This window comes from Trachemys scripta, chromosome 23 (assembly GCF_013100865.1).
Source record: "Trachemys scripta elegans isolate TJP31775 chromosome 23, CAS_Tse_1.0, whole genome shotgun sequence".
NCBI lineage: Eukaryota > Metazoa > Chordata > Testudines > Emydidae > Trachemys > Trachemys scripta.
In genome coordinates, this window is record NC_048320.1 from 14,507,384 (window position 1) to 14,534,380 (window position 26,997).

At 55.3% G+C, this 26,997-nt stretch overlaps 1 protein-coding gene across 2 annotated transcripts in view; it reads right to left on the reverse strand.

The window, feature by feature from the left end:
- Nucleotides 1-26,997, reverse strand: part of LOC117869185 (zinc finger protein 385C-like) — a 182,231-nt gene that overhangs the window by 110,166 nt on the left and 45,068 nt on the right. For both annotated transcript variants that reach the window (XM_034755787.1, XM_034755786.1), the window contains exon 2: nt 10,046-10,285. In XM_034755787.1, coding sequence (XP_034611678.1) covers nt 10,046-10,285 — 240 coding nt within the window. The remainder of the gene's footprint in view (nt 1-10,045; nt 10,286-26,997) is intronic.

The following is a 26,997-nucleotide window of genomic DNA, read 5'->3' on the forward strand; positions in this document are numbered from 1 at the left end:
CAGGCGTGTTAGTACAGACAAGCCAAACCCAGAGCCCAGCACCCCCTGAACTCAGTAAAGTTCACGTTCACACCCCGGCTATCCAGCCAGGCTTTTCTCAGGGCTGGTTGGGATTCTGAGAAACCCAAACCAGGGCTGGTTTGGTTCTGGGTCCAACTGAATGTGAACCCTGGACTTGCAGGGGGGTCTGGTAAATGGTCTCGACTCTGGTCTGTCACTGTAACTTTAGATCAGTAGGACCTTCTGCTCCCCCAGCATCGCCGATATTTCCCCAGCCCGGCAGCCAGGGCACACTCAGGATGTATTACAGCTTTTAAGGACACTGTTTGAACGGCAAATCGTGGGTGCCTTGAAGGCCTCATTTACCAGTCAGGGTGTAATCCTGTACCTTTGTATATTGTTTAAATCAATGCATTGGGTTTGATCACAGCGGATTAGAGCACACGAAGCCCCTGCTGTCTATTAAAGGCAATTAACTGGCTGTACATAGAGGGAATAAAACCAGTACACTGGCATTACTCTTGTTGGTAGGTAACAGCTAAAATGACCTAATCCCAAAGAGGGACATGGTCACGGCTGCCTTTGGGCGCCTGGGGCCACAGTCACAGGGCCTCAGACGCAGATCCAGCGATTATAACCCCAGGTTTCCAACGCCGTGTGGACACTCAAGCGCCAGATTGGAAACATTGAGTTCACAAGCCCGGGACCCCCAGACCAGGGTTCACCCTGAGAGATGAAGTGACTTGCCCGAGGCCAGGAGCAGAACAAGTTGTTGAGCCCAGATCTCCTGAGTCCCCATCCAGTGCCTTAAACCCACAAAGCTCTTTCCTCTCCAAGCCGCATCCTGATCCAGAGTGACAAGGCTGCCTAAGGCGTGACCAGCCCCCCTTCTCCCAGCAATGCAGCCTCTGTGCTTTGCTGAGGCCTCTTGGATTCTCACCTCCAAAACTTGGGCGCGTCACCAACTCAGCAGGCACCGTCAGAAGCCCAGCAGGCAAGAGCAGCGTGGGATTTGGGGCTGTGTCTGCCCCCAGGTTCATAGGCCGGTAGATTGTCCAAAGAGATTATCTTCCCCTTGGGCACCTAAACAAGGGGCTGAATTTCCAGAAGAGCTCAGCCCCCAGCCTGCCAGCAACACCCTGAGCTGTGGAAACAGCCGCTCCCACCGCTGAGAGAACAATACAACAGAAGAGAAGATTGTTTCTCCACATACAGGCGCGAGCCCCCATCCCACTCCTGGAACGAGTGGGGTAGCTGGAGCGTCACGGGGGCTCATTTCATACACACAGGATCCAATGGCCCCACGTCCGTTCGTGCAGAGCACCAGTGACACGAGCCGTCACATGGATTTCTTCACTCATCTCAAACTCCGCTGCCCTGCAAACGAGCCCTGACAGACACCGTGACAGCTAATTGGAGAAACCCGACCGCTCTGCCTTTGTCAAGGGCAAGTAAGTTCCATGCTGTATTTCCATAGAGCACGTTAGGAAACTGCATCAAAGGGGAGCGGAGATGCCACGAGCTCTGGGAAGCGAGGCAGGGCCTGGGTGAGGAGGAACTCTCCCCCAGGACACCGCAGCAGCCCCAGCTCTTGGGGGAGCAGAGGGGACGGGAATTGAAGGGGCTCACCTGGAAGATCTGTGCACAGGACTCAGTTCACTTACCTGGTGAGTCGACCCTGCCGGGACATTTGGGGATTTCAGACCCAAGATAGAGCCGTACAACCCCACCCCTCCCGGTCTGTGCAGAGTTGAAGGCCAAACTTCCATCTTGGAGACACGCCTGCGCTAGAACCAGAAGCGTAGCCATGGCAGCAGGAGCTGCAGGAGGGCACGATCCCGTCCGAGACCCGGGGGACGTCCTCGGGCGGCTCACGCTGCCAGGGCTACGCTTCTATTTTTAGTGCACCGCGGGGCCTGTCTCCGGCTCCACGCGGAGACACGGCCTGGGACAAACCTGGCCGGGGAAGAGTGATTCCAGAGCACCTGGGAGCCAGACCCCGACTGGGGCAAGAGGGAGCAGCTGTGTCGAGTAGCATGGACGAGCTGCTATCCTGATTTGCACCAGTTGGGGATCTGGTCCTTGGTGCCTGCATCTACCTGTCCCAACCTAGCATCAGCTTTGAGAGGAGCAAGAAGGATGCCTCGATGCAGGTGCTAAATGCTCGGACGGGTTCTCAGGGGGCTGGAAGTGGGCAACGCCAGCAGAGTGTCAGGTAGGAGGCAGTCCAAGGCAGAGAGAGGACGCTGCTGGAATCGGAGGAAAGACACTGGACGGGGCCTTATTCCAACGGCTTAGAGTAAAGGTTGTTATTTGTTACCTCCAATATCCAAAGCTGAGGGAGGCAGGGTAAGTTCCCTGTCGTTTTGCATCTGAGTGGAAGGGCCGGTTGAGGAGAACGCTCCGTCTCGCTGCATTCCAGCAAGATGGGAGCTGACAGGGCCCAAGGGACGGCTGCTTTGGGAACTCAGCTGCAACGGCTGCTTATATCCCATGACTTTTTTGGGACACTGGCAAAAGGGACTGTCTTTCGGGAGCCAAAAACAGCAAGGGAGTAAATTCTGGGCCTGCTGGAAACTCAAGGCAGCTGGAACGCTAGGTCAGAAACGCGAGGGCAGCATGGGTGGGGCTTTGTCTGCTCGGCACTGCACCTCCGACCCGTCGATGGCTCATCGCGCAGAGGAGGAGGAAACACGCAGGGGGCCTGACTCTCCATTCCTGTGTCTTGTAGCGTCATTCACACCACTGCGGAGTGGGGGTCAGAGCCCTGTTTTACATGCATCCACCGTGCAGGGGTAGGAAAGATGGCACAAAGCGCAGGGCAATGGAAAAAACTCAGACCCAGCCTCTTTTATTCTTTGCGTACCGCTTTGCTGGGAAAACATAGCTGTGCCCCGTCTCCCCGACTAGCTCAGTTCAGGGCAGGATGCAGGCTCTGAAATCCCAGGTGGAGAATGCAATTTTCGTACTTTGAACTGTTTGCAACAAATCACATTAGCGTCAGCATCATTTGTACAATTGCATCCGGGCTGGGATCTGAGAGCACCTTCAGGTCACGGTGTGCAGAGCGCTGCTGCCACCCCCAGGCCAGCGCAGAAAAGCGGGCGGCTGATGCAGAACCAGAGCTGGTATTTGACTGAACGGCAGCTAACGAGGGTCGGAAGATGCTAGAGCTGGACTCGTATCGGCACCCTGCAATGGAAGGTGGCTACACCGCTTGGGCAGACAGACGCTGTGATATGGGGAGCCCAACGCTGGAAAAGCTCAGATCACCGTGCGGGCGAGCAGATGAGAACGACCGTTCAGTGCACGTTTAGAATAGCCATGCGCCCCTGGGTTGTGCCTGGCTCGCTCTCCCAGACATGCCCGAACACCTGAGACAGGACGATGGAGCAATGTCCTGGGCTATCAGGCTTCAATCCCCTGCTCTGCCACAGACCCTGTGTGACCCTGGAAAAGTCACCAAGTCTCTCCGTGCCTCTGTGAAATGGGAGCAATAGCCCTGCCCTGCCTGACGAGGTGAGTTGTGCTGTGGTGAAGGGGGGGCCGTATAAGTGCCTTTGTCAGACAGATAGTTAACAGGGCAAGTCCTTGGGAGTCGTGAACGCCTGATGAGAGACCCAAGCCAAAGTGCAGCACAGATAAACGCTACCAACTTCCCCAAACCTACCCAAATGGGAGGGAAAAACCATTCCCCTGGAACACGCCAAGCTCCATGCGTCCAAGTACATTACAACCCCCTGGAAATCAGTCCTCCCCACGGACATAGGGCACGACAATTAATTACAGCAGCGACTGGATACCACTCTAATCCACATCTAGGAATCAGAAAGGAGCACCGTTTCTGTGGCCCATTCAGTCCCCAGCCTCTCTGCTAACCCTGCTGTCAAACTGCCGTTATTCATACAGTCTAAGGCCAGACAGGACCGTTGGGGTCGCCAGTCTGACCTGCAGAGAGTAGACCCGAGAACCTCACCTGGCATGTGCCACTTTGGGCAACATAGATACAGGAACTGCTCTGAGACCCACCAAGTTTGTTTTCATCGGTCACGCAAGAGCCACCATCCAGTAGCAACGTGTGGTTAGGGGCACCGAGCTGGGTTCTATTCCCAACGCTACCAGAGACCTGCTCTGTGCCCTTGGACGAGTCATTTCCCCGTCTCACTTTCCCCTCCCGGCCTTTGTCTGTCTTATCGAGTTCGACTGGAAGCTCCTTGGGGGCAGGACTGTGTCTTGTGCTGTGTTTGTACAGCACCTTGCACAGCAGGGCCCCGATCTTGGCTGGGGCTTCTAGCCACACAAATAAAAATGGATGGGATTTGCAAAAGCACCTACGAGCACAAGTCACTTTAAGTCACTCCTAACCCAGGCTGGATTTGAACCCGCAACCTAGGAACGAAAGCATCTCTCATCCCAACTTCCCAGCGTCTTCCTGCATTGAAATCCAGCGTCTGACAGCAAAAAATCCACGGTTTACCTGACAAAGAAATCCCCAGTGAATGATCATTAAATTTCACTGGGATACTTTTGGGCGCAGTTAATAAATAGTAACAGTGCTGATTATCGTCTCTGTTTGCCAAGATATTCTTTCCACGGCTCTCTGCTGCACAACATAAGTGATTAGAGTCTTTGCGGAATTAATCCCAGAAGCCAGAGGGAGATCATGAGAAAAATCTATCAGTAACCATAAAAGTTACCTTTGATTTAGCTGCAGACAAGCTGTCTGCCAGGATACAATTCTGGCCCAGAGGACATTCAGTCTCCGTCCAACTTCATATGATTTTATATCATTTATTCTCTCTTTTTTAAAACCCTCTGATTTCGATACTTTAACAAACAAGCTGCATGCGAGTTCGCTCATTTCTTATGACATCGCACTGGGTGAAATTCACCAGGTGTAAGAACCGTTCAAATCCCTCTTTAGCCTTCGTCTGAAGACTTAAGGGGCTCACACGCCCTGTGCGGGGCCCTCTCCCAAAGGGACATCGTCTCGTCTCCTTACAGCTCCCCCTCAGCCCGATCTCACCTCTCCAAAAGGAGTCCCACCCTTCCCAGTCAGACACCATCGCTGGGCACTGTGAATGCACCAGGAAGGGTTTGCTCTGTCGTAGGAAACGCTGGTAGCTGGGAAGTTTAGTGCCGTCCAGCCTCACCCTGCAACGGGCTTGCATCCCACTGAGTCCAGCTAGCCTTCTGGGGGTACCCAGCACAGCACAGGATCAGACCCTTTGCACACTGGACTCTTCACTTTAAGTGCAGCCAGCTCCTCGGCTGATGTGAATCAGTGTCATTCCACCAACATCCGTTTACACCACCTGGGGATCTGGCCCAACGTCTGGCGGAGAAGAAGGCGCATTTTGCATTGCACGGGTTTCCAGGTTTTCCACACACGGCGGAGGTACGGCAGCAACACCGGAGGGTTCGTAGAGCCTCTGGAGCGAGGTCTGGTGTGGGGGCCCGGTGGGCAGGGAGAGCACAGCGCAACCATGCCATTCCCACTGCGGTTCTATCGAAACCTAGCAAATGAATCTGGCACGGAGCGGACAGCCCTGAATCTTCACCGCATCCCCAGACCAGGCAAAGGGAGCACACACCGACCCTGCTTGCGCAGAGGGATGGGACAGGACGGAACCCGGGACCGGGAGCCGCTACCATAGGGGTCGGCAACCTTTCAGAAGTGGTGTGCCAAGTCTTCATTTATTTGCGGTAATTTAAGGTTTCGCGTGCCAGTAACACATTATACATTTACAGGGACCGGCAGATGGAACCCCAGACTGGCAGCAGGCTGAGCGGACCGGTGGCTGGGACCTCAGCCGGCAGCGGGCTGAGACGCTCACCCCACTGCCGGTCTGGGGTTCCGTCCACCGGCCCCTGCCAGCGGGGGGTCCAGACACCAGCCCCGGTCACCCCACTGCCGGCCAGGGATTCCGTCTACCGGCCCCTGCCAGCAGGGGGTCCAGCTGCCGTTCCCGCTCAGCCCACTGCCAGCCCGGGGTTCCGTCCACCGGCCCCTGCCAGCGGGGGGGCCCGGCCGCCGGCCCCGCTCAGCCCATTGCCGGCCCGGGGTTCCGTCCACCGGCCCCTGCCAGCAGGGGGGCCCGGCCACCGGTCCCGCTCAGCCCACTGCCGGCCCGGGGTTCCGTCCACCGGCCCCTGCCAGCGGGGGGGCCTGGCCGCCGGTCCCGCTCAGCCCACTGCCGGCCCGGGGTTCTGTCCACCGGCCCCTGCCAGCAGGGGGTCCCGGCCGCCGGCCCCGCTCAGCCCATTGCCGGCCCGGGGTTCCGTCCATCCAGGCCGACAGCGGGCTGAGCGGGGCCGGCGGCGGGGACCCCAGGCTGGCAGCAGCATGCCACAGTAAATCAGCTCACGTGCCATAGGTTGCCGACCCCTGCGCTACCACATGAGCTCATAGACTCATAGACGATCAGGGTTGGAAGGGACCTCGGGAGGTCACCTAGTCCCACCCCCTGCTCAAAGCAGGACCCATCCCTGCTACAGGACTGGAACAGGCTGCCAGCCGGAGCAGGTTCTTAGCCTTTGGGGACCAACATGCTGAGCGGGGGGTTCCCACTGGCTACTCCCTCTCCCGGCCAGCCCCTCCCAATGAGCCTCCGAGACCATCTGGTAGGACCCCATCTCTAGCCCAGCCCGCCCAGGCGGGGGAGAAAGGGAGGCGATTGGGGGCTCCTGGCACAGCACCCCCTGCAGGACGGAATGTACGTTACCTAGTTCAAACCCTCCCCCCCTGGCCGGCGCCAGGCTTGAAGCCCAGAGCGACCAGCTCAAGGCGCAGTACTGAAGGGAACCAAGCCCCCCACACCCGTCAGTTGGTTTACAGCCTCAATTTGTCATTTCCAGCCACCCGTCCCCCCGGCTCATGCTTCAGGAGGCTGGTAAAGGTTGCCAGCAACAAGGCTGGCGGTGACATTTTTAAGCCCACGTCAGGGAAACGGAGGCACGCGGGGGAAAGTCAGCGGATCCTGATGAACAGTCTTGAAGCTTCATACAGAACTAATGGCTCCTCCCCCCCGGGGAAAAGCCACTGATCTGTATTTATTATCACCAGGGAACTCCACTTGGCCCGTGAGAGGCGCCCTCCCCCACACCGACATACCAAAGCCACCCTTGAGAGCTCCTGAGAACAGCTGCTGAGACAGGAGAGGTGTGTGGAGAGCCAGCACACTGCCCAGTGGTTCTGTTCCCAGCTCTGTCAATTACCCCCTGGGTGACGCTGGGCAAGTCCCCTCCTCCAGCCAGGAAATCAAAGAGGAAGACTCTGAATGATCAAGCTGACTTTTTTTTTAAGCAGGGGCCCTGCCCAGGTGCAGGGAAATGTATTCACTGAGTTATATTGCAAACTGACAACAGGTTAAGATGCAATTCTGCACCACTGCGAGCTGCTGGTAGCTGAATTATCCAGTGGACGGGTGACCCTGCATGCCAGGAGGATACTCCATGGTTTTCTTGCAAAGCAGACAACGATCAAAGCCGTTTATGCTAATTAGACAATAAACAATTCCAGGAACTTGGACCTCCAAAAACAGAATCTGCTTAAAAACAACAAACTTTCTAAAGAGGTTCCATTTCACGGGCAGCTGGGAAACACTTGGCACGTTTGAGAGGTAACAGGGCCGCATGGATAACGCACAGGACTGCAACTCATGAGACCTGGGTTCGATTCTTGGCTCTGCTACTGGCCTGCTCAGTGACCTAGGGCAAATCAAGTATCCGTGCCTCAGTTTCCCCACCTGTAAAATGAGGGTAATGATCCTGACCCTCCGTTGGAAAGCACTTTGAGACATAAAGATGAAAAGCTCTAGAATAGAAGAGCTAAATGAGGACTGTGTGTCCGTACAGCTCCGAGCACAACGGGGCCCTGTACAAATAAACAATATGAGGCACAGAACTGAGAAGAAATACTACTGGTTGGTGTTGGTTGCAAGCAGTTTCACTGAAATCAGCTGAGGCAGAAACAGGACTTACAAAGTTGGAAGCCACAACAGAGAAACTGCCGCACAAGCACTGCCCAGACTACGGAAAAATGGTCAGGAAGTTGCAAACACACTGGGTAAATGTGAAACCTGGGCTCTGGTGAAGAGCTCCATATTAATGGATGCATTTTATGGGGAACCCATGTCTTGCGAAAGCGAGGAGCAGCAGGAAAAGGCCTTTGAAGTAAAGAAAACTGAGGTGCTCCCCATTCGCAAAACAAAATGAGAAACATGAAGTGACCCAACCGTACAAGGGTTTGATAGAAGAATCCTAGGTGGAAAACCAGGGCACCTCCATGCATTGTCTGACTGGGACTGTACAAGGAGCTGCTGCACAGGATGGGAATTCTCTGCAAAGGACTTTACATCACAATACCATACGGCACAAAGTCTCACGTACTGAGCACAGCCCAGTGGCCATCTGGCCACGGAGAAGTGAAAGACCCGAGCCCACGAAGTTCTATTCAGGACAAGCATGACGGCTGCCAGCTGTGAATTTGGCAATAAATACAGGAAGCAAAAATGGAAAACATGAGCTGTAACATGGGTCTAACACGAGTGCAGGGCTGTTTGAATTAAATGGAAAGATTACCTCTTGGCTTTTAACTGAGTAGTTCGTGGTACAACATATCAAGTAACAATGTCACAGCAGGTCACAAATCACTGTTTGCTCACCATGAGACTCCAAATGAGCTAACAGACAACGGCCCACATTTCACCAGCGACAGGTCCCTGCAAACACCATGCCGAGCCCTGACCACGCACAGCCAAACGGAGCAGCAGAAAAGTCAGTACAAATGGCAAAGAATTGTACAGAGAAGACAGCTGTGGTGGATTTAAGGGATCTACGTGCGAATACTGCACAGTACCTCACGGTGCTTTATTAGGGTCCCCTCTTCCGAAACCCACGGGCAGCAGGATTGCGGATGAAACTTTTCAGAAGCGCCTAAGTCCTATTGATTTCCACTGACTTTTTGCATTTGACAAGGGCCATTTAAGCAGGGTCAGGCACCTCTCGCGTGTCCCCTCCTGGCCAGGGGTGGCTATGCAACACCCTGGTTTAGTCACAGGACCAGCCATCACTTGACAATTCATTTCTCCCCACCCGGTGCAGCAAATAGGTCGTGTCACAGGGGGAGTGGGGCCCATCTCCCCTTCGAGGGCCAATCTGCCCGGGACAGCGCTTGTGAAAACTGATCCTTCACTCTTAGCACCAACATCTAATGAGCTTCGTGAGCCAAAGGGAACCATCATGAGGTAGTTACAAAAGATCGACATGCCGGGCAACTAGACCAGAAGGAATAAAAATGACACCACTAAACAGGTAGCCCCATTGCCAGGGGAGGAGAATGTCCGAATCCAAACGGAGCAACCTGGCCAGGTAACAGCTACCCCATCCCCAAGGGTGGCCGGCACGGCCATTCCTGTGCACAGAAGGCCAGAGGGGCTGGCACAATGTGTACAGTGGGGGGGCCGAGAGCCATTGACCCAAACTGTAAACCCTGGATCTGATGGAAACCACGTCAAGCCGGGGGGCGTGGCAGCCCCCAGCACCTCTGCAAAAGGCATCCAAACAAACCCAGAGTGGACGCTGGCGACCCAGCGCTCATGTACGCACGGGAACAACACGCCGACGCCGAAGAGCGGCAAACACAGGCCGTGCGGACGGGATCTGCCTCCACAGCTGAACAGGCCGCAGCAGAACATGGCCCGGCCACGCAGCCATCAAGCCATCCGGGTCCAGAGATCCTTGCGAGCGACAGGTGTCCAACAGGAGGCGGAGACATTCCTTTATCTGGGGGCTTGGGGTATCCCCCCTAACTCCCACCCCGACTGGCTGGATTCATTGGGGGAGGCTGGTAGTTGGCTGAGACGGTGGGTTTTTATATGCAACAGCAGTCGGAATCCAGGGCAGCAACCCCAGCCACGCAACAGGGCCATTAGTCGCCCCAACGTACGGCCATGACGACAGGGGCCGGGCCCAGCGGCCAGCCCTTCCCAGCACCCCCGGGCTCCAGCTGCCCTGCTGGGAGCCCTCCCGGCCGAGCACTCACCTTGGCCCGCCGGCACCTTCCCTTTGCGGAGCTGCTTGAGGCGTTTCTGGTGGGATTTGCCATTGTAGTGGATCTGCGCCTGGGCGGCCGAATTGAGCTGGATGTTACAGACCTCGCAGAGCGTGAACGACTGGTGCTTCTTCTCCCGCTTCACGCGCTGCTCCGACTGGCTCCCCGCCGGCTCCACCAGCTGGAGCCTGTTCTCAGCAGGGTGGGACAGGCTCAGGGGTCGCTTCATATCTACGGGAGGAAGCACAAACCCCCCCCAGTGAGCGGGTGCTTGGATTTTAAAGGGACTGAGTCCAGGAACAGGGATTCAGGCAAGGTGGGAATTCCCTTGCACTGACACAAGGCGGGTTTAGGTCACAATGGGCTCGGGATGGGGAAAGAAGGAACTTCCCTAAAGTTCCCTGACACCAGCAACAATCCTGGTGTGAATGACAGATCTCTACGCTCCCCAGGGCTGGCCTGTGTCCTCTGTGCATGGAGAACTGGATTTCAAATCCACTTAGCCCAGGCAAAAGATCTCACCCTGGGAGATTCACCTCCGGCTTTCTGGAGGCGAGTAGCTAATCTCTCCCAGGGAGCAGGCAGGTACAAGAGGCTCTGGCCTGAAGCCAGCTCAGCGTCCACTGCAAGGACATCCCAAGCTGCGTTTTCACGCCTGTGCTAAGCGGGTTCTTCTCCACCCACCCGCAGGCCCATCACAGACTCTGCTTTTGGGGCACCGCTTTGCGCTCGCAGCGAATCGCACCTGCCAGCCCAAATCCTTCCATTTGGACCTTACGTCCCCAGTGCCGCCTCTGACGCCTTGGAGGTGCCAAAAGGTGGGGTTTGCAGCTCCGACAGGGAGGCCCCTTTAAATATAATGACCACCGCCCCCACCCCCACGCTTCTGTGCCAGAGGTTGTCTTGCCCCCTTTCAACTCAAACACTGGGCTGGGGGTTGGGAGTTTGGCCATGTTTGGTGGAGCTTGGAATCATCTTCGGTCCACAGGCACGCCGGGTCTGGGAGGGCGGCAGGAGCCAGCCCGGCACAGGATATTGGGGGGCAGCTGGGAAACCGCTCCCAGGGAGGTGCTCGTTCACCCAGTGGCACCACCGTGCCGCGACAACGAAAAATGGTGCCCTCCGAGACGTGCCGGCGCTGAGGGAGAGGCCCGGCTGCACCCCAATTTGGGGGCCTGTGGAACATTTGCAGCCCACGAAAGGCGGGCCCCAGAGAGGTGAGAAAGATGGAGCCCGCGGCTGGCGTTTGCCACACACTCACATACTGTACAGACAGCCTGAGGCACCTCGGGGGCAGCGCAAAGACCAGCTGGACAGAGGGATTCTGCTCATGTCTGCGGGACACAAGGCAGGTCCCGGCGTCCTACTAGACAAGCTCGTGTCTAAGACCAGGAAGTGTTATACGGGATCGACTTGCTCAGCAGCAGCCACGCAGACCAGCGGGGTCTAGTGCAGGGGTTCTCAGACGTTTGTACTGGTGCCCCCTTTCACACAGCAAGCCACTGAGTGCCCCCTCCTTATATATTAAAAACACTCTTTAATATATTTAACACCATTATAAATGCTGGAGGCAAAGCAGGGTTTGGGGGGGGAGGCTGACAGCTTGCGACCCCCCATGTAATAACCTCGCGACCCCCTGAGGGGTCCCCACCCACAGTTTGAGAACCCCTGGTCTAGTGGTTAGAGCACAGAACCGGGCACGTAGATTCGTACAACTAAAGGCCAGAAGGGCCCATTCTGATCATCTCGTCTGACCTCCTGGCTGCAACAGAGAATCGGGGATTCCTGGCACTTCAGGTTGAACGTAAGTTTGTATTTCTCCTAGCATGTTCTATCTCCTTTCACTATCTTGTCTGCTTCGGCTGCAAACCAGGGCAGCTGGTTAACCACCACACTGCTCCCCTTGTCGGTGTTGTTTACCCCCATCAAACACTCCACAGAACCGTCCAGCCTTCATCCCCAGGCCTAGCGAGCCACAGCCGCATCTGCCAATAGGCTCAGAAAGGCTTCCCAGCACTTTATCAGGGCCTCTCCTGGCTTACAGCCAGCCAGTCCGGCCACCCGCCCCGCCCCAGCCCCACCGTCCTTTTCAGCCCGTCCAGCTGGGCTCCAGACCCCTGTGCTGAGCCTTCCCCAGCCCCTTGCAGAGACCTGACTGCTTGGGAGCCCCAGAGAACTGGCATCCCCTGGCCTTCCGCTCCCAGCAGGCCTGGTTTTGAGTCACCTGCTCCCATCCCGTGAGCCCTGGCAACAGTCCCGTCACCTGGGAGGATACACCTGGCACAGGTGAGGCTGCGCCCCAGCCCCCTGGCAGGGCCAGCTCCCCGGGGACAGTGCTTTGGTAAGCACCGAGTGGTGGTGGCGTTAATACAGGGCCAGGCTGACACCCCCTCCTGGGCCCATTCAGGAGCCCTCCGTAGTCAGACACCGGGCAGTGCTGCTAACCCCAAGAGCCCCGAGGCAGTGGCTGGCCCAGCCGGGCCCAGAGGCGGCGTGTCCCGTTAGCAGGCACTCCCGGTGCTGCCCTGCCCGGCCCCCTGGTCTCGAGGCTTCCCCCACCCTATCTGCAGAGCCGGGGTGTCTCCCATCAGGGTCACGGAGTTCAAGGCCATTTCATCCGACTTCCTGTACGACCCAGGCCTGACCTGCCCCCCAGCTACGCCTGCACCGATTCCCTCTGCTCCGAAACGTTTCTCTAGGCCTCCCGCTAGGGGCCCGGGGAGCAGGGGAACGGGGAGAGGAGGTGACTGACGAAAAGAGACCCACGACCTCCCCCACTCCCGCGCCAACCCCACACACTTGCTGGGCAAACCAGGTCATTCGTCTGGGGTTCCCTTTTTCAGAGCCCACCCTGGGACGCCCACCGAGCCAGGTTTTCAGAGATGCTGAGCTCCTCCTGCGGCTCTGGCTGGCGTGGACTCACAGCAATCGTTGCACTTGGGAAATAGCTTTCTGTAGATCTGCACAAATCCGAGATGAACAGCAAGAGAAAGGCACTGACTGAAAACACAGCCCCGAGGCCGAGGGCCCGTCCGGCTAACCAGTAACAGAACGGCTCAGCAGCTCTTCCCTGGCATGCCGTGACCGGACAAGGGCGCAGCACCTCGCAGCAGCCTCAAGATGGAGCAAACACACTTTTGTTCCCTGAGCTGGCAAAAGTTAGAAGTGCGCATAGCTTGCTGGAAAGGGAGCAGCGTGGGCATGGCTGGGACCAAGTCTGGAGAAAGGCAATCAGGGGCCCTAGGAACCCCATGGGCCAGGGCCACTCCCCCAAGGCCCCACTCCATTGTCCCACCCCAAGGTAGCAACACGAGAACCCCAGGGAAAGCAGCAGGAATGGCAACGGGGGGAGGGGGGAGGGGAGGCAGCATGTACCCCACCAGCTGCTTGTCCCTGCTGGGGTGGGGGCTGTGCCCGCTGCACTCTCCCACTCCTGCCACTCACACAGTCGTCTACTAGGATGGGTTGCCAACACCCCCCAGAGCAGCGGTCTTGGAGTTAACACCCTCTTGAGATGCACTGCACAGTCCAGAGCAATTGTCTCAGGCTCTCTGCAAACTCAGGCAGACATTGCCACATTGGTGACTCTAGAATCACATTTCCCAGCTTTCCTTTGCAACTATAAAAGCTAGAGGAATGAAGGCTGAGAGTCCGGTGTACTCCCATGACTCCAGGAGCCAGGGCCTGTAGTGCATGTGCGATGAGACTTAGTCTCATTGAAAGTCAATGCCTAAATTATTATTATTAATTGTCTGTGCTGTGTTAGCACCTGGGAGCCCAGGCGTGTGCTAGGTGCTGTACAAATACAGTGACTAAGTTTCTGACTCACGCACCGTCATTAAGTCACAGCAGGCTCCGAAGGGGCAATCCAAGAAAGAAGCAGCAACCAACACGTCTCCATGGGGAGGTGACTGGACTCACACCTCCAATGGGGAGCGGGGGGCAGCATACTGAGCTGGTCATGGCTGCAGGGCAGCCTTAGAGCCGAAGCAGATAACGTGGCCCCAAGGAGATAGGATGGGCTCACATGAAGATACTGGGAGAGAGGACCCGTGAGGCCCATTAATAAAGGTAGAAGACGACCAGTCAGTCCTGGTCTGTACACAGCTGGGTGACCGTCCTGAACCACCCTCTTCGAAGCGGCCTCCCAACGCCAGGGAGGGAGTCATTTGGACAAACAGGAGGTAACAAAGCACGTGTCCCTTGGCAATAGTGGGGACAGGAGCACGCTGGCCTCGTTCAGCGTCGCTGTGCCCCACGCACGGTTGTTCATGCTAGGGCAAAGCAAGTGTGAAACACCGCCACCCTGACACGGCAGCACGTCACACCCACCGCCTGCTGGTGCACGCGATGGCACACGACGCAAGGCGGCAAGGGTAAACCGGGCTGCAAGGAGGCAGGGATGGGCAATCTGCAGCCTGGGACCTGCAGGGAAGTGGCTGCGTTCACACTGAGCCAACGGTGACTCTCAGAGAACTCTGGTCAGCATCCAGCAACGTGCTACACCTGGGCATGAAGCCATCAACCCCCAGGGAGCCTAACGGCAGTCTGCCCCCTCAGCAACACCGCAGCATGTCGCACCTGCTCTCCGCCCCATGCCAGCCCTCCAGGGATCAGCAAGTCACAGCTACGGCCTTTATCTCCAAAGCACTCAAGGGCCTAGGTTGCATCTAAGATCATCTAAAGCTCCAGGACAAGGAACATGGTGGACAACCCCACCCCCCAGGCACAGCAGAGCTGTCCACAGCAAGGACACGTGTGGGACACAGCGCTTTCCCAGGGGCCAGTGCGAGACGAACGCCTGTAAAGACCAAGAACCATCCAACCCTGCAGCACCATCCTCTCCAAGTGACGGAGCGCTGCTCTGATCAGCCTTCGCTCACACACTCAGCACGGTGCGCCCGTCACTGCCCCAGAATGAACCCCCAAACAAGCCCCATGCTGCTCCCCCAGGTCTCCCCTGGGGAGAGCGGAGAGAAAGGACGGACCACAGGTGACAGGTGTCAGTCACGTCGCTTAATGCACGACGGGAACGGTCTCAGAAACGACGGCGATACGGGTGGTATAAAAACCTTCACAGGACAGAACAGCACGGTTTGACGAATTAGCGATAATTACACGGAACAATCATTAGAACCGTACTGTAACTCCACGTCACAATACAACGGGGTGGGCGTTAAGTGGGGGGAGGGGTTGCCCATTGTTAGCCCAGTTCAGAGCTTTCCCAATATCCCCAGGCCCAGGCCCTGATATACGTCAATCATGACAAACTCCAAGGGACCCCTGGGGCTCTCCTGAACCCTAGAATGAGCTGCGGTGCCTGGAGAGGCCGGGAGCTCTGCTGTTCGCTGGACACAGCCGACACACTGGCTTTTGGTACCCAGTTCAGACCCAGGGAGGTCTTGTCTGCAGAAGCGTTGTACCATCTTCACTACAGCTGTACCGTTACAGTGATACAACCAGAGTTGTGCGGATGCAGTTCCAGCAGGGTACTTAGACTGTTACAGCTATTCCCACACAGGAGGGGGAATCAACCACACCAGCATACGGCACCTTGACGCGGCGTAACTGCCTCCCCCGTAGGGGTTGTCATGGCATCACCATAAACTATATTGGTGAAAAAAATCACGCCTCTAGCCCACATAGTGACACCAGTTTAAAAGCTGCGTGTAAACCTGGCCTTGGGGTCTAGAAGCTTTCTCCCCCCCACCCCTTTCTTATATTGGTTTGAATTTCTGGCCCACATTTTCAACAATCGGGTAAGCTCAGAATCCCTAAATCCTTATTTAGCCAACTAAACGGGCGGCAGAGTTCTGAAAAATGCTGTGCCCTGGAGCGAAAGGGACCTGGTGGGTACTTGGCCCTGCTAAAAATCAGGCCACTGATTTTGGTGGAGGGACTCAGGTTAATTTTAGACGCTTGGCTAATTTTTTCAGACTCTCGCTCGTGAAGTCGGAAAGAGCGTTCGCCAACTCTGGTGATTCTATCACGAGTCTCGTGGCATCGTGAGTCTTTCTTTAAGTACCTATCCCCGGTGGAGAAAAACTCAAAACCGGGACCTCCACCGAAGGCTCAAAATAAAAGAACCCACAATGTCATTTAAAAAACCTCGTGATTTTTAAGCCAGTCTCGTGATTTTTGACTCCTGGGTTTTGAACACTTGTGATTGTCACAAGTGCTGTGGAGCGGAGTTTTCCTGCTGTAAGAGCAGGGAGTTAAACAACAAAAACATTGCCTGGTCAACGATGGAATCCTGCACTTTACGGTCCCGAACCACAATGCACGACGGCCAGGGGGGCCAGCTGCACTGGGGTGCTCAGACGCTCATGGGCACTGACATTATCGACGGACACAGCAGTCAGTGTGGGATTTGTCGCTTGCCTCTGCTCCTACAGCCAGGAGCAGCCGGTGGAGCTAAGGACAAGGCAGAGAGGGACTGTGACGAGTGACTGAAAGGATCCACGCGGCGTGCATTCCTCTCGCTTTCTGCCTTTGATTCCTTTCAAAGGGACTCTTAGGGTTTGGGTGGGGTTGTTTTTTAACCTTTTCTTTTATCCTTTTTATTTTTCATCTGACCCTTTCTCCAGTTCTCCCAGCTTTTCCCTCCCCTGTTTCTTCTGGTTTTCAAAGGCAAAGCAAGAGAACAGAACCGCGGCATAACAGGTAGGGGAGGCGAGAATTAGCTACACAAGGTCTCGGAGTGACACTGCTAGGAAGTCTCTGGGGGTGAATTTTCACAGCACGGCCGTTTGTAACTAGGCCAGGTGCGTAAAAAAGGTGCAGGCGAGGTTCCTGTGCTGCAAATCCTGAAATCCCTCCCGGGCAGACGGCAGGCACGGGGGTTAGGCACCAGCACCACCTAGGTCCTATTTTGAGAGCCTGGGTGGCACCTGGGTGGTATCTAGGCCTTTGGTGGGTCTTATGCCCAGGTTGAATTTCACACACTGGGTAATGGCCCCTGCAGATAGGGAGTCAGCTCGGCATCCCCAGCTGCGAGCACCGCCCGGTTTGCACACCCATGAATGCTGGTGTTCTCTGGGCACACCCTCTGCGCCTTCCTGGGCAGCTTGTAGAAACGGCTCCTTCCCCCCCTCCCCGGCACTTCACTGACTGACAATACACGCAGGACTGAGATGTGGGTTTGGTCAATCTCCCCAGCTTGGTCCTGGCACCCGGCACGGTGCTAGTGCTGATACAGCGCTCAGCACCATTAGGGCAGAGTCCCTACGAATCACTGCTGGATTCGGTCTTCGCAACCCCCGGCGAGCTCGGGCCGTGTTTATCTCCGGGACACAGATGGCGAACTGAGAGGCAGATGAAGTCACTTGTCCAAGGTCACCCAAGGTGAAAGTCTGTGGCAGAGTTGGAAACTGAATCCAGGTCTCTCGAGTCGCAGTCCAGCGCTTTGTTAACGACACCGCCTTTTCCTGCTGCTCCCTGTAGCCCACCACGGCTCGGGACCAGCATCCCAGCCCCCCTCCCTCCAGCCTCAGCAGGCAACCGAAACTTAACCCAGCATCAAAGCAAGACAGACTCTAAGGAGACGCGGGTCTGGAATCTGGGCCTGACGAATGCACCACAACACACCAGAGAACCTTGAGGGGAGACAGCAACCCAGCCTCACGTGTCCCGACACAGCAGCCGCTCGCGACCTCCGTTGCTGCGGCAAGACCGGTTGTGTGTGTGTGTATTTCCAATGCCCTCCCGTTACCGTTCCGGGTATTTTCACCATGACTGCAGCCACGGCAGCCAAGCTAAAATTGGAACGTTATCCGGACTAAATATCTCAACAATCTCGCTGGTCTTAAAAAAAGGACCCGCTGTTGCCTTGATTAGAACGCAGCTCCTCGTCACGGCTCTCGTTACAATACTGAAAATGTCTGCTCCAGCCGCGTGCTCGCCTGTCTCATTCACTTAACTTCTCCGGTGCCTCCCGTGTTCGTTCCGCTTCTCAGGTGTCAGAGCTGTAATTCGGCGATTTGTCGCCCATCCAGGCCCACGGATTAGCTCTGGAGACTCGTGTTTTCACAGCTGCCGGCTGCTTGGCTGAAATAGGTGAAATTCACCCCAGCCAGAGGGCACCCCTTCAGTCATCTACATGCATTCTCTGCACCCCAAAAGAGAACGGTGTCGCTCTGTCCAGAGCTTGTCTGCCCATGCGCTTATCTGAGCCCCTGCCAGCTACTGGAGTGTATCCTCGCCGACGCCAGGTGAGGTAGGCGGATAGCATCCCCAGTATACAGAAGGGAAACTGAGGTACAGAGTAGATTGAGTGATTTGCCAAGGTCACACAGGACATCTGTGGCTGAGCCAGGGTTTGAACGTAGGTCGCTGGAGCCCCGGCCAGTGTCCTAACCCACTAGACCACCCTTCCCCTCTGGAGGGGCGCGTGGGGCCTCGGCTTACAGCGACTTTTCAAGGGGATCTGCAATTTCAGTTGACTCTTAATAAGATCAGCGGTTGCTTGAGTGCAACAGGTGTGGTTTCCACTAATCCCCTGCCCTCCCCCCACCAACCCTTAAACAGCCGCTTGGCAGTGCCAGCTTCTGCGTTCGCCGATGCCCGTAGCTCCAAGAGGCACAGAGGCTGAGACAGGGCACAGACCTCTGCTAATGGGGGCAGGAAGCAGCTTTCCTTGGGGGCAGATTCCCCCATGGCTGCCTCCCGCAGGGTGTCTTACACCTGCCCCTGAAGCAGCTGGGAGTGGCTGCCGCGGGAGACAGGACTGGGCTAGATGGCAATTCCTAGGGAACGGCTTTTACACACGAGACTTTAGCCACCGTTCCAGGTTGGCCGACAGATCTGGTCACAGGCGGGCAGGCGAAAGCGTTTTCCCCACTGGAGCAGATGGGTTTTGGTCCCTGGGAGACCAGAAATTGCCCCCCTGGAGCCACAGATGGCAAAGCAGGGAGCCGGTCTCCTGACGGCTCTGAAAAGCTCCCTGACAGATGTCTAAATCTCTCTGAAATAAAAGAAGGTCAGAGTCACGACCGTCATGCCACCAGAGCGCCTGGCAGCAAGGCACTAAGTGCTCCCGTGAGTCTCTCTTCTCAGCGTAACGCCCGCTGGGCATTTACGGGTGAGGCCATGAGAAAGCAATGGGGGCATGTGCTGGGCTGCCCGGCACACACGAGCCAATGCCAGCAGGGTGATGAGGGGCAGAAGCCTGGTGAACAGCCAGGTCTGAGCTGCCAATGTGGACGGGGCAGGAGCCGAGAGTGAATGGGCCCCAAGAGAGTGTGGCAGCCTTGGGAGGGGCAGGGAAAGCCAGAACTCTTCGGGGACAGAGGGGCAAAGTGAGGACAGTGAGTCGTGTTGCTAAGGCACTGGCTGGGGACTCAGGAGACCCGGTTCTGCCACAGACTTCTCGTGTGACCTTAGCAAAGTCTCTTCATCTCTCGGAGTCTCAGTTTCCCCATCTGTAATAAGGGGATAAATATTCTCCAGCCTGGGTCAGACTAGGTGATCGGAACAATCCCTCCTCGCCTTAAAATCTAGGAACGGGTACAGCAGGAGCGTGGAGGACAGAGACAGCGTTAGAGCTCTAGGGGGCAGCAAGAAATAAGCCGAAGGGATGAGAACTGACACGCTTTGCTCAGGGAGCCTGGGCTGGGAAATGGAAGCAGACAAAGGGTAAAGTTTTCAAAAAGTGTCAAAGTGACTTAGGAGCCTAAATCTCACTGCGACTCAGGCTACATCTACCCTGCAACCAAAGCTGTGTCCTAACTGCGGTTCGCTAACGCCGGATAAAACAGCAATGGGGGCACAGCACCTCAGCTTTAACGCCCGGTCGCAGCCCGGGCTGGCACTCACGCTGCTGGGTCCTCACTGCTGTTTTAAGCTGGATTAGCTAGGCCAAGTCGAGAATGCGGAATTACAGCCCCCATCAGCATCTTTGCTGATTTACAGGGTAAATTTTCCTCTCCAGACCCTGAATACAGGAAGAAACGGTGGGGCAGGGAAGTCTTAATGCAGTAGCAGTAGCTAGTTTATAAGTTTAAGGCCGTTTTTATAGACTTGTATCACAGTCCATAACCTCGGGTCTCTCCCTCTCTCTTTTTTAAACAACACCATAATCACACGTCGCAACAGGGTGTAACACAGAGACAAATGCGAGAGAGAATTTAGAACCGGAGGCATTAAACGTCTAAAATAAATAAGAAATGGACTATTTTATAGCCAGCGCTCAACTGCAGAGCTCATCTTTCCCCCCCGGAGCAGCCAGATGGACATTAAGGGGAAAGTTATGGAGTTAAATCTCTCCTAGGTCTGGGAGCTGAACTGAACACGAGCCTGGATTTGAACTGCCCGAGGCTGTGTTTAGCCCCAGATTGGTTTACATTCTCTCCCTCCCGACATCATGACTTATCCTCCGTGCGTGTTTTGTAGGCGGGACCAAGGCGGCAGGACTCCTGGGCTGTATTCCCGTCTCTGTTGCTTATCCCCGGAGAGTGAAATTCTCCCCTGCACACAGGGTCTAGACGGGACTGAAACTCGGAGCCTTATTTCGGTGGTTTAAGCGGGTCCGAGCAGGCACAGAACAAGCCCCCGAGCGTCCCGCTCGGACGCATTAGCGCCGAGTTACTGAGTCAGGCCCAGTGGAGGATTATTTTGGGAAATTCAGTTCACGTAACTGGGTGAGGCACCCGGCACGCTCCCATGGCTTCCTCAGAAGCATCATGAAACTGAATGAGCTGTGCTGGGGCTCTGCGCTGCAATTTGCCCAGCCCTGTCCTACGAAGAACAACAGCAGGGACAACACACACAGTGGATTTCACCCAACTCCCTCTCTTGGTTCTGGACTTTCTCCTGTTATCAAGCCTAATTGACTCACTAGATTCATGACATCTTTGTCCAACCATATGAGACAGAAACAGGGGTTAAATTACCCCGACGGGCCATTACGACGCCACCAGAAAGCTGCCAAATCAACCTGAAGCTGAAAATCCCGGTCATATTGATTTGGGATTTAATGGTGGGTGAAATGTAGGGAACTTGATGAATATGGAGCAGCAGGTTAGAGCATTCATCATCTGCATTTCAGCACGCGGGCTGCAGCGGGCGTACAGGCCAACTCCAATTTGCTGTCAATTTCCCAGAGAGACATCTTTATCCTCTCAGGGGGTTTGGAGTCAGGGCAGCTTCAGCCCCGAGAATGGAAGCCACAGCATATTCAGCAGTGCTGTTAGCGGCCCCAACCAAGTGACAGCCCCATTTCACACAGGGGGAGTGGAGGTCCAGAGAGATGAAGTGACGTGACCAAGGTCACACAGGGAACTGTGGCAGAACCAGGACCAGACCCCAATCTCCCACGTCCCAGTCCAGTGCTTTTAGCACAAGCCCATCCTTCCTAAACAAAGTCAGCAGAAACGAGCTCTCGTTCCCATCTAGGTCACCAGTGTGAATCCCCCCCAGCTTGGTGGTGGACGGACACTTCCACCCCCTGAGGGCTGGATGTGGAATGGTGGCATCCAGCCCAATCTATCAGCAAAGGTTCCACTAACCCGCCTCTCGCTGTGACTCCCAGCAGGAAGGCCAAGGAAAGTCTCTGTGCCCACCCCCAGCTTGTCCTTGCAGGCATATGGGCAGTGGAGGGGCTGGCACCGCCCCCATGCCTTGCTGTCCCTGCTCTGTGGATAAACACAGAGTCTCTTTTCCCTTCTGGCTGCAATCGGCCTCGGGAGGGAAGCAGCTGACAGCTCCTAACCTTAAGAGCAAAGACAATGGTGGTAGCAGATTAAAGCAGGCGAAAGCCGGAGTGAGGTGGAGATCAGGCCCCGGACGGCACCAGCGCAGCTCTGCTAGCCATCGACGCCTGGCTCCACGCCCTGCCCAGGCGACCAATCCCTCCCTTGCTCCCCTCGCTGGAGCCGCACCAGTGCTGAATTAGACAGCTGGTTTTTGCTAGCGCAGATGCACCACAAATGCACGGCTCCTGCCCTCGTCTTCTCATGTGTCCTGGCATAGGTGGTGAGCTCTGGGGTGGAGACGGGGGCCTGCTCCATGGACCAGTTTTCAAGAGAGCTCCGCTCATCAGGTGCCCGTTGGAAAACCTGGCCTTTATTTCAGCGCTTAGGCAGGAGTGGAACTCCTTGGACTAGCTAGTCCTGCTGGTGGCTGCCAAGAAGCTGAAAATCTGGTTCCAAGCACAATAAAGCACCTAGGTCAAACCAATAATAAATCATTCAAATAGGAAGTCGCACCCCTTCAGTACAACGGGTGGCAGAACGTCCCTCTGGATCGGCGTGAGCAAAGGCGGAGTCATCCCAGAAACAGGGAACGTTCCTCAATTTATTTTTGATACAGAGTCAGCTTCTGGAAATGACCCTAGAGAAAGTTCTCTGGCTTTACTGCCCAAGTGCATGCCCAGGAACTGAGTTCCACACCCAGCTCTGACACGGACGTTGGATCACCTTAGGCAAGTCACTTAACCTCTCTGCCGGCTTTCCCATCTCAACGGCAGGATGAATACCAGCGCAGCACCGGGCGGGTTCCAGCTTGCAAACTGCATTAAGGATGACAAGTGCTCCGTATTTCTAGTCAGTGCACCATGCACTAAGGCAGCAAAGAGACGCTTCCACACTAACCTGCTTCAAATCTAGGCAAAGCAATCCCATTTCTGGTGCCAGGCAGAAGATCATGGCTACCACCCAGCCATGAACATGAGCCGAGGCACCAAGGAAGTAACACGATGATGATCAAAGGACAAATTTGTTAAAAGAATCGATCTCCCTGGACTGCATCTCACTCAGTGCCCCTGGAAGGGAAGGCCTGTTACCGGACTAAACCCCAATATGTTGGTGCAACTGGAGCATCTTCCTTCTCAAGCAAAGGCTTTATTCCAGCCACATGCTCGGGGTGCCTGCCGAGACGTGTAAGGCCCACCGCCCTGTGCACTGCGAGCTGACCGCCCCATCTAGCGTGGAGACGCATTCGTCTTTCCTGAATCTGCGCAGAATCCGAAGCATCTATTCATGCCTCATGAGGGCATTTGGAGGTATTCAGTCCGGGCTAATTACAAACAGTGGGCCACATCGTTGGGGTAAATCGGTGTCACTCCGCCAGAGTCAATGGAGTGATGCTGATTTACGCCAGCTGAGGATCTGGCCCACAAACGACTAGGAACTTTGAAACCAATTCTACTCCAGCATTCGGCTCTGACAAGTAAGAAGCGCGGGACAAACACAGCCTTAATGAATGCAACCCAAACTGGCTCACAGTTTGTGCTTTGCCAAGTAAATCACCGTTATAGCTCGTCAAGTAGTCCCGTTAAAAGCGGTTTGCATATAGCAAGTAATTAGCCGATATTTTTATAGCGCTTTGAAGACATAAAGCACGGTATAAGAGCTACTAAAGCACTGTGGAAGTACTAGAATATCTTACCATCTATATACACAGTAGAAACATATATTCTTATTGATGGACCAGACACACACTTACAGTTCAGCAGAAGCCACCGTAAACCCCTGAATGCTGAAGTCCATCAGCACAGAAAATCCATATTAAATGCTACTTTGGGAGCTTTTCCTACTGCCACTGCAAAGGATCTGGTCGTTTCTTTTTACAATCACTTTACTTGAGAAGTAGCTTTTAGTGCACTTACGACCGATAGATTTCCAGCCAATTCATCCCAGCTTCATTCAGGACAAATGGCTTTAAAAAGGTGACACTTCGTATCATTAATCTAATGCGCTACAAGGCTCTTACCTGAATGGCACCAAACAGACAGTTTTCCCTGCCTGGCTGCTTCCCGGCACCCCTCTCCTCCCGTATGAGATGAGAGAGTTGCCCTTACCCTACGACAGACTCCCCGGGAGAATTTCTGACATTTGTCTCGTATTGCAAGGAGCACTTGGCCGCAGTTCGATCACCACTAAATCAGCTGTTATCAGCAAGCTGCGAACAAAGCCCCAGGCAAACAGTGGAAGTTCGGTGCCTGCTTCGCAGCAAGTTTCCCTAAAGCCCTGAACATCACATGGGAGAACAGGTGCCAACTGGCACGCGGCTGTAACTGTAGCAATTACCTTGAGCCAAGAATGGGGAGAATGCACCTGACATCAGCTCGATCAGGGAGTGAAGAGATGGGAAGGCTCCCGGCACCGGCTCTAAGGTCATGCCCCGAAAACTCTGATGCTGCCTTATGCAGGGTCGCTGATTGCTGCGATAGGGCCCCAAACGCACAGCTCCCAGCACTCCCGAGACGGAGGGGGCAGGCACCGCCGGAGGAGCGAGGCGCCGGGTCTGCTTTGAACCATGCTCCGTTTGCTCCCCTTCTGCAGGCGCGAGGGCGGGGAGGTGACGGGGCAGCCAGGACTGCACATGCTTTCCCTAGGACAACCCAGCACATGGAAGATCTAGGCACCACTTCCCCCTCTCCAGCGACAGAGGGTGTTCTGGGCGCATAACCTCTGCTGAGCTTCTGGCTGGATTGCTCTCAGCCCTGACTTGGCAGTTTGGCCTGAGCGCTCTCCCGGGGCCCGTCCCCCATCTGGCGCGGTTCCCAGGGCTAGAGCACCCCAGGCATAGCGGGGCTCTGCCAAGGCCGGCAGGCGGGAGGAGCCGTCAGCACACTCTGCTCCTCGTCCTTTGGCCATTCACATGGGACTTTGTCTGCAATGACCTAAGATGCACCACCCTGGCTGTCACCTCTCACCTCTGCTGGGGTCTTCTTCCCCATCCCACGACAGCGAACAAGATTTGGGATTCTCTGGCCCTGGGATTCAACGATCCCGACAGTGCCTGGGCCATCCTTATAGCTCTTTGAGCTCCTCAGGACAGAGAGCGATGTTGTGTTGTGGGTGTGTCCAGGGCCTAGCACAAAGGGGTCCTGTCCATGCCCCTATCACGATACAAATAAATAATGCTCCTCTCAGGACAGACACTCGGTTAACTGCTCAAACAGGGTACGACTCGCTCACACGCAGAGGGTGTCTAACCACGAGAACTGGGGTCAGGAGAATTCCCCCAGGGAGACGGACCGGGACCCTGTGGCACTGGCCTAAGTCACCAACCTGGTTTATTAAGAAATGAGACGTAGTTCCATGCAGAGGGGTTGGGTTTTTTCAAACTGAGCAATCTCGACTACAATCAGACTTGCTGTAGCAGGAAACTTGATTGCGTCTAATGATTCCACAAGTGACAAACGAACAGACAGTTTCCACCTAATTAGGCTTTCCCCTTCTGTGGGAGGCTGAAAATCACTGCAACAGACTTTATTTACAAATACAGTGTATGCTGGGACATATTTGGCCCCGAGTTCTAAGTCTGATCATATCATCTTTCCCCGCTTTCTGAGCTCATCTGCTAAATTGTCAATAATACAAGAGCCGTTACTTGACAAACGAGATCAGGGTCCAGTTCCACGAATTGAGCTTTTCAAAATTAAAAACCACAAGGCAGATCTGAGAAAGGCACTGTGGGTTTGCGGTGGCTGCTTCGCAGATCTAGGAATATCACAGGTCCAATCCTATCCTTAAACGACCTCGGATTCCAAGCAGACGTTCCCCCGCCTCTCCCCACCGAGGAACAGAGCAGAACGCAGTCCTGAGACACGCCCATGTGGCGAGAAGCTGGAGACCGTCGCCAGCTCTCGGTTGTGCCAGGGCTGTCTATTTTCTGCACCAACAGAATACCAGCATGATGTGGGCTGTCTTCTGCGTTAGCTCCGGAGAAACCACAGCAGGCCAAAAGGGTACTCACTGGGGGTCGCGGAGTTAATTTTTTTCGCCTCTTGGGATAACTTCCTGAGTGCTTTGGGGTCTCACTTATTCTGTTAGGCCAGCTCCACACACACTGTTCTGCACACAATGACCACAGCAGCATCCATACTGGTAATGCTGGGAGCCTCTGCCCAGATCGGGGTTATTACTTGGGGTGGAGGCTGTCAATGGGCCCCAATGCAGGCCACTCACCCTGCCCTGGTACCCCAGAGCAACGCCAACCCCGACCCATTCCACTCTGGGAGCACTTTGCATTGGTGTAGACAACGAGGCAGCAGAGAACGGAGTCCTCGCTGATTAACTAGCTTCACCAAGGACCAGCAGGGACCAAGGGGAGCAAGAGAGTCAAGGATGTGGTCAAAGGCCAGGCAAAACGTGTGGGACTTTACTTCTGTTTTATAATCATAAATGAGGGAAAAGTGGGTTTGGTAAAGGTGCGCTGTCCTGTGCATGGAATGTCCTCTTCTGGTACCACTAATTAGCTCCATTATTTCCCCTGGCAACTTGTTACAAGGCAGGAGAACACAGATCTTGCCTGGATACTGACAGATCCTGGAAACAACCCACGAATCTCTCTTGCACCAGCATGGGGGGGAACAAGAGCCAATGTATGTGCAGAGAGTTTGACACTTAGTCCAAACAGATTCAGCTGCAAACGTTAGCACAGCATAAAAAGGCAGAATCGGAAAGCTGGAGAAGAGAAAGATTCACCATCTGGCTGTTGTTTCCTTTGAACTCTGCCATGCAGATTGCAGACAGGGAAATGCACGGGACAGTACTTTTAGGGCAGGCGTCACAAGATCCTTGCCAGTTTGTGTCTATCAACACAAAGGCCAGAGCAGAGCAACCCACTGCACCCTGAACAGCCTTGGTTACCTTCAGGACGTTGGCAGTGCCCCAGCGTTGAGGGGTTCAAAGCAGAGTACGCTGCGCAGATGCCAGTGCAGTGTGTTTACACTCGGGGATTGCACTGGCAGCTACACGGATGCAAAAATCCCTGATGCCAAGTATGCCTCAGTCACGGAGCCTTCGCAGACCCCTCCCAAGCGTCTTTACACCCGAAAGCCGCTGTCGCCTGGCTTCAGGGCAGCATCTTTCCCCCAGCAATCCAGTGCATCTGCTTTGTTCATCTCGGCCGTGGCCAGCAAACTCCTCGCGGAAAACCTGTCCCCCAAATCAGGCTGGCGAGCAGGCAAGAGCGAGCCTGCCGCACGTTGGAGCAGA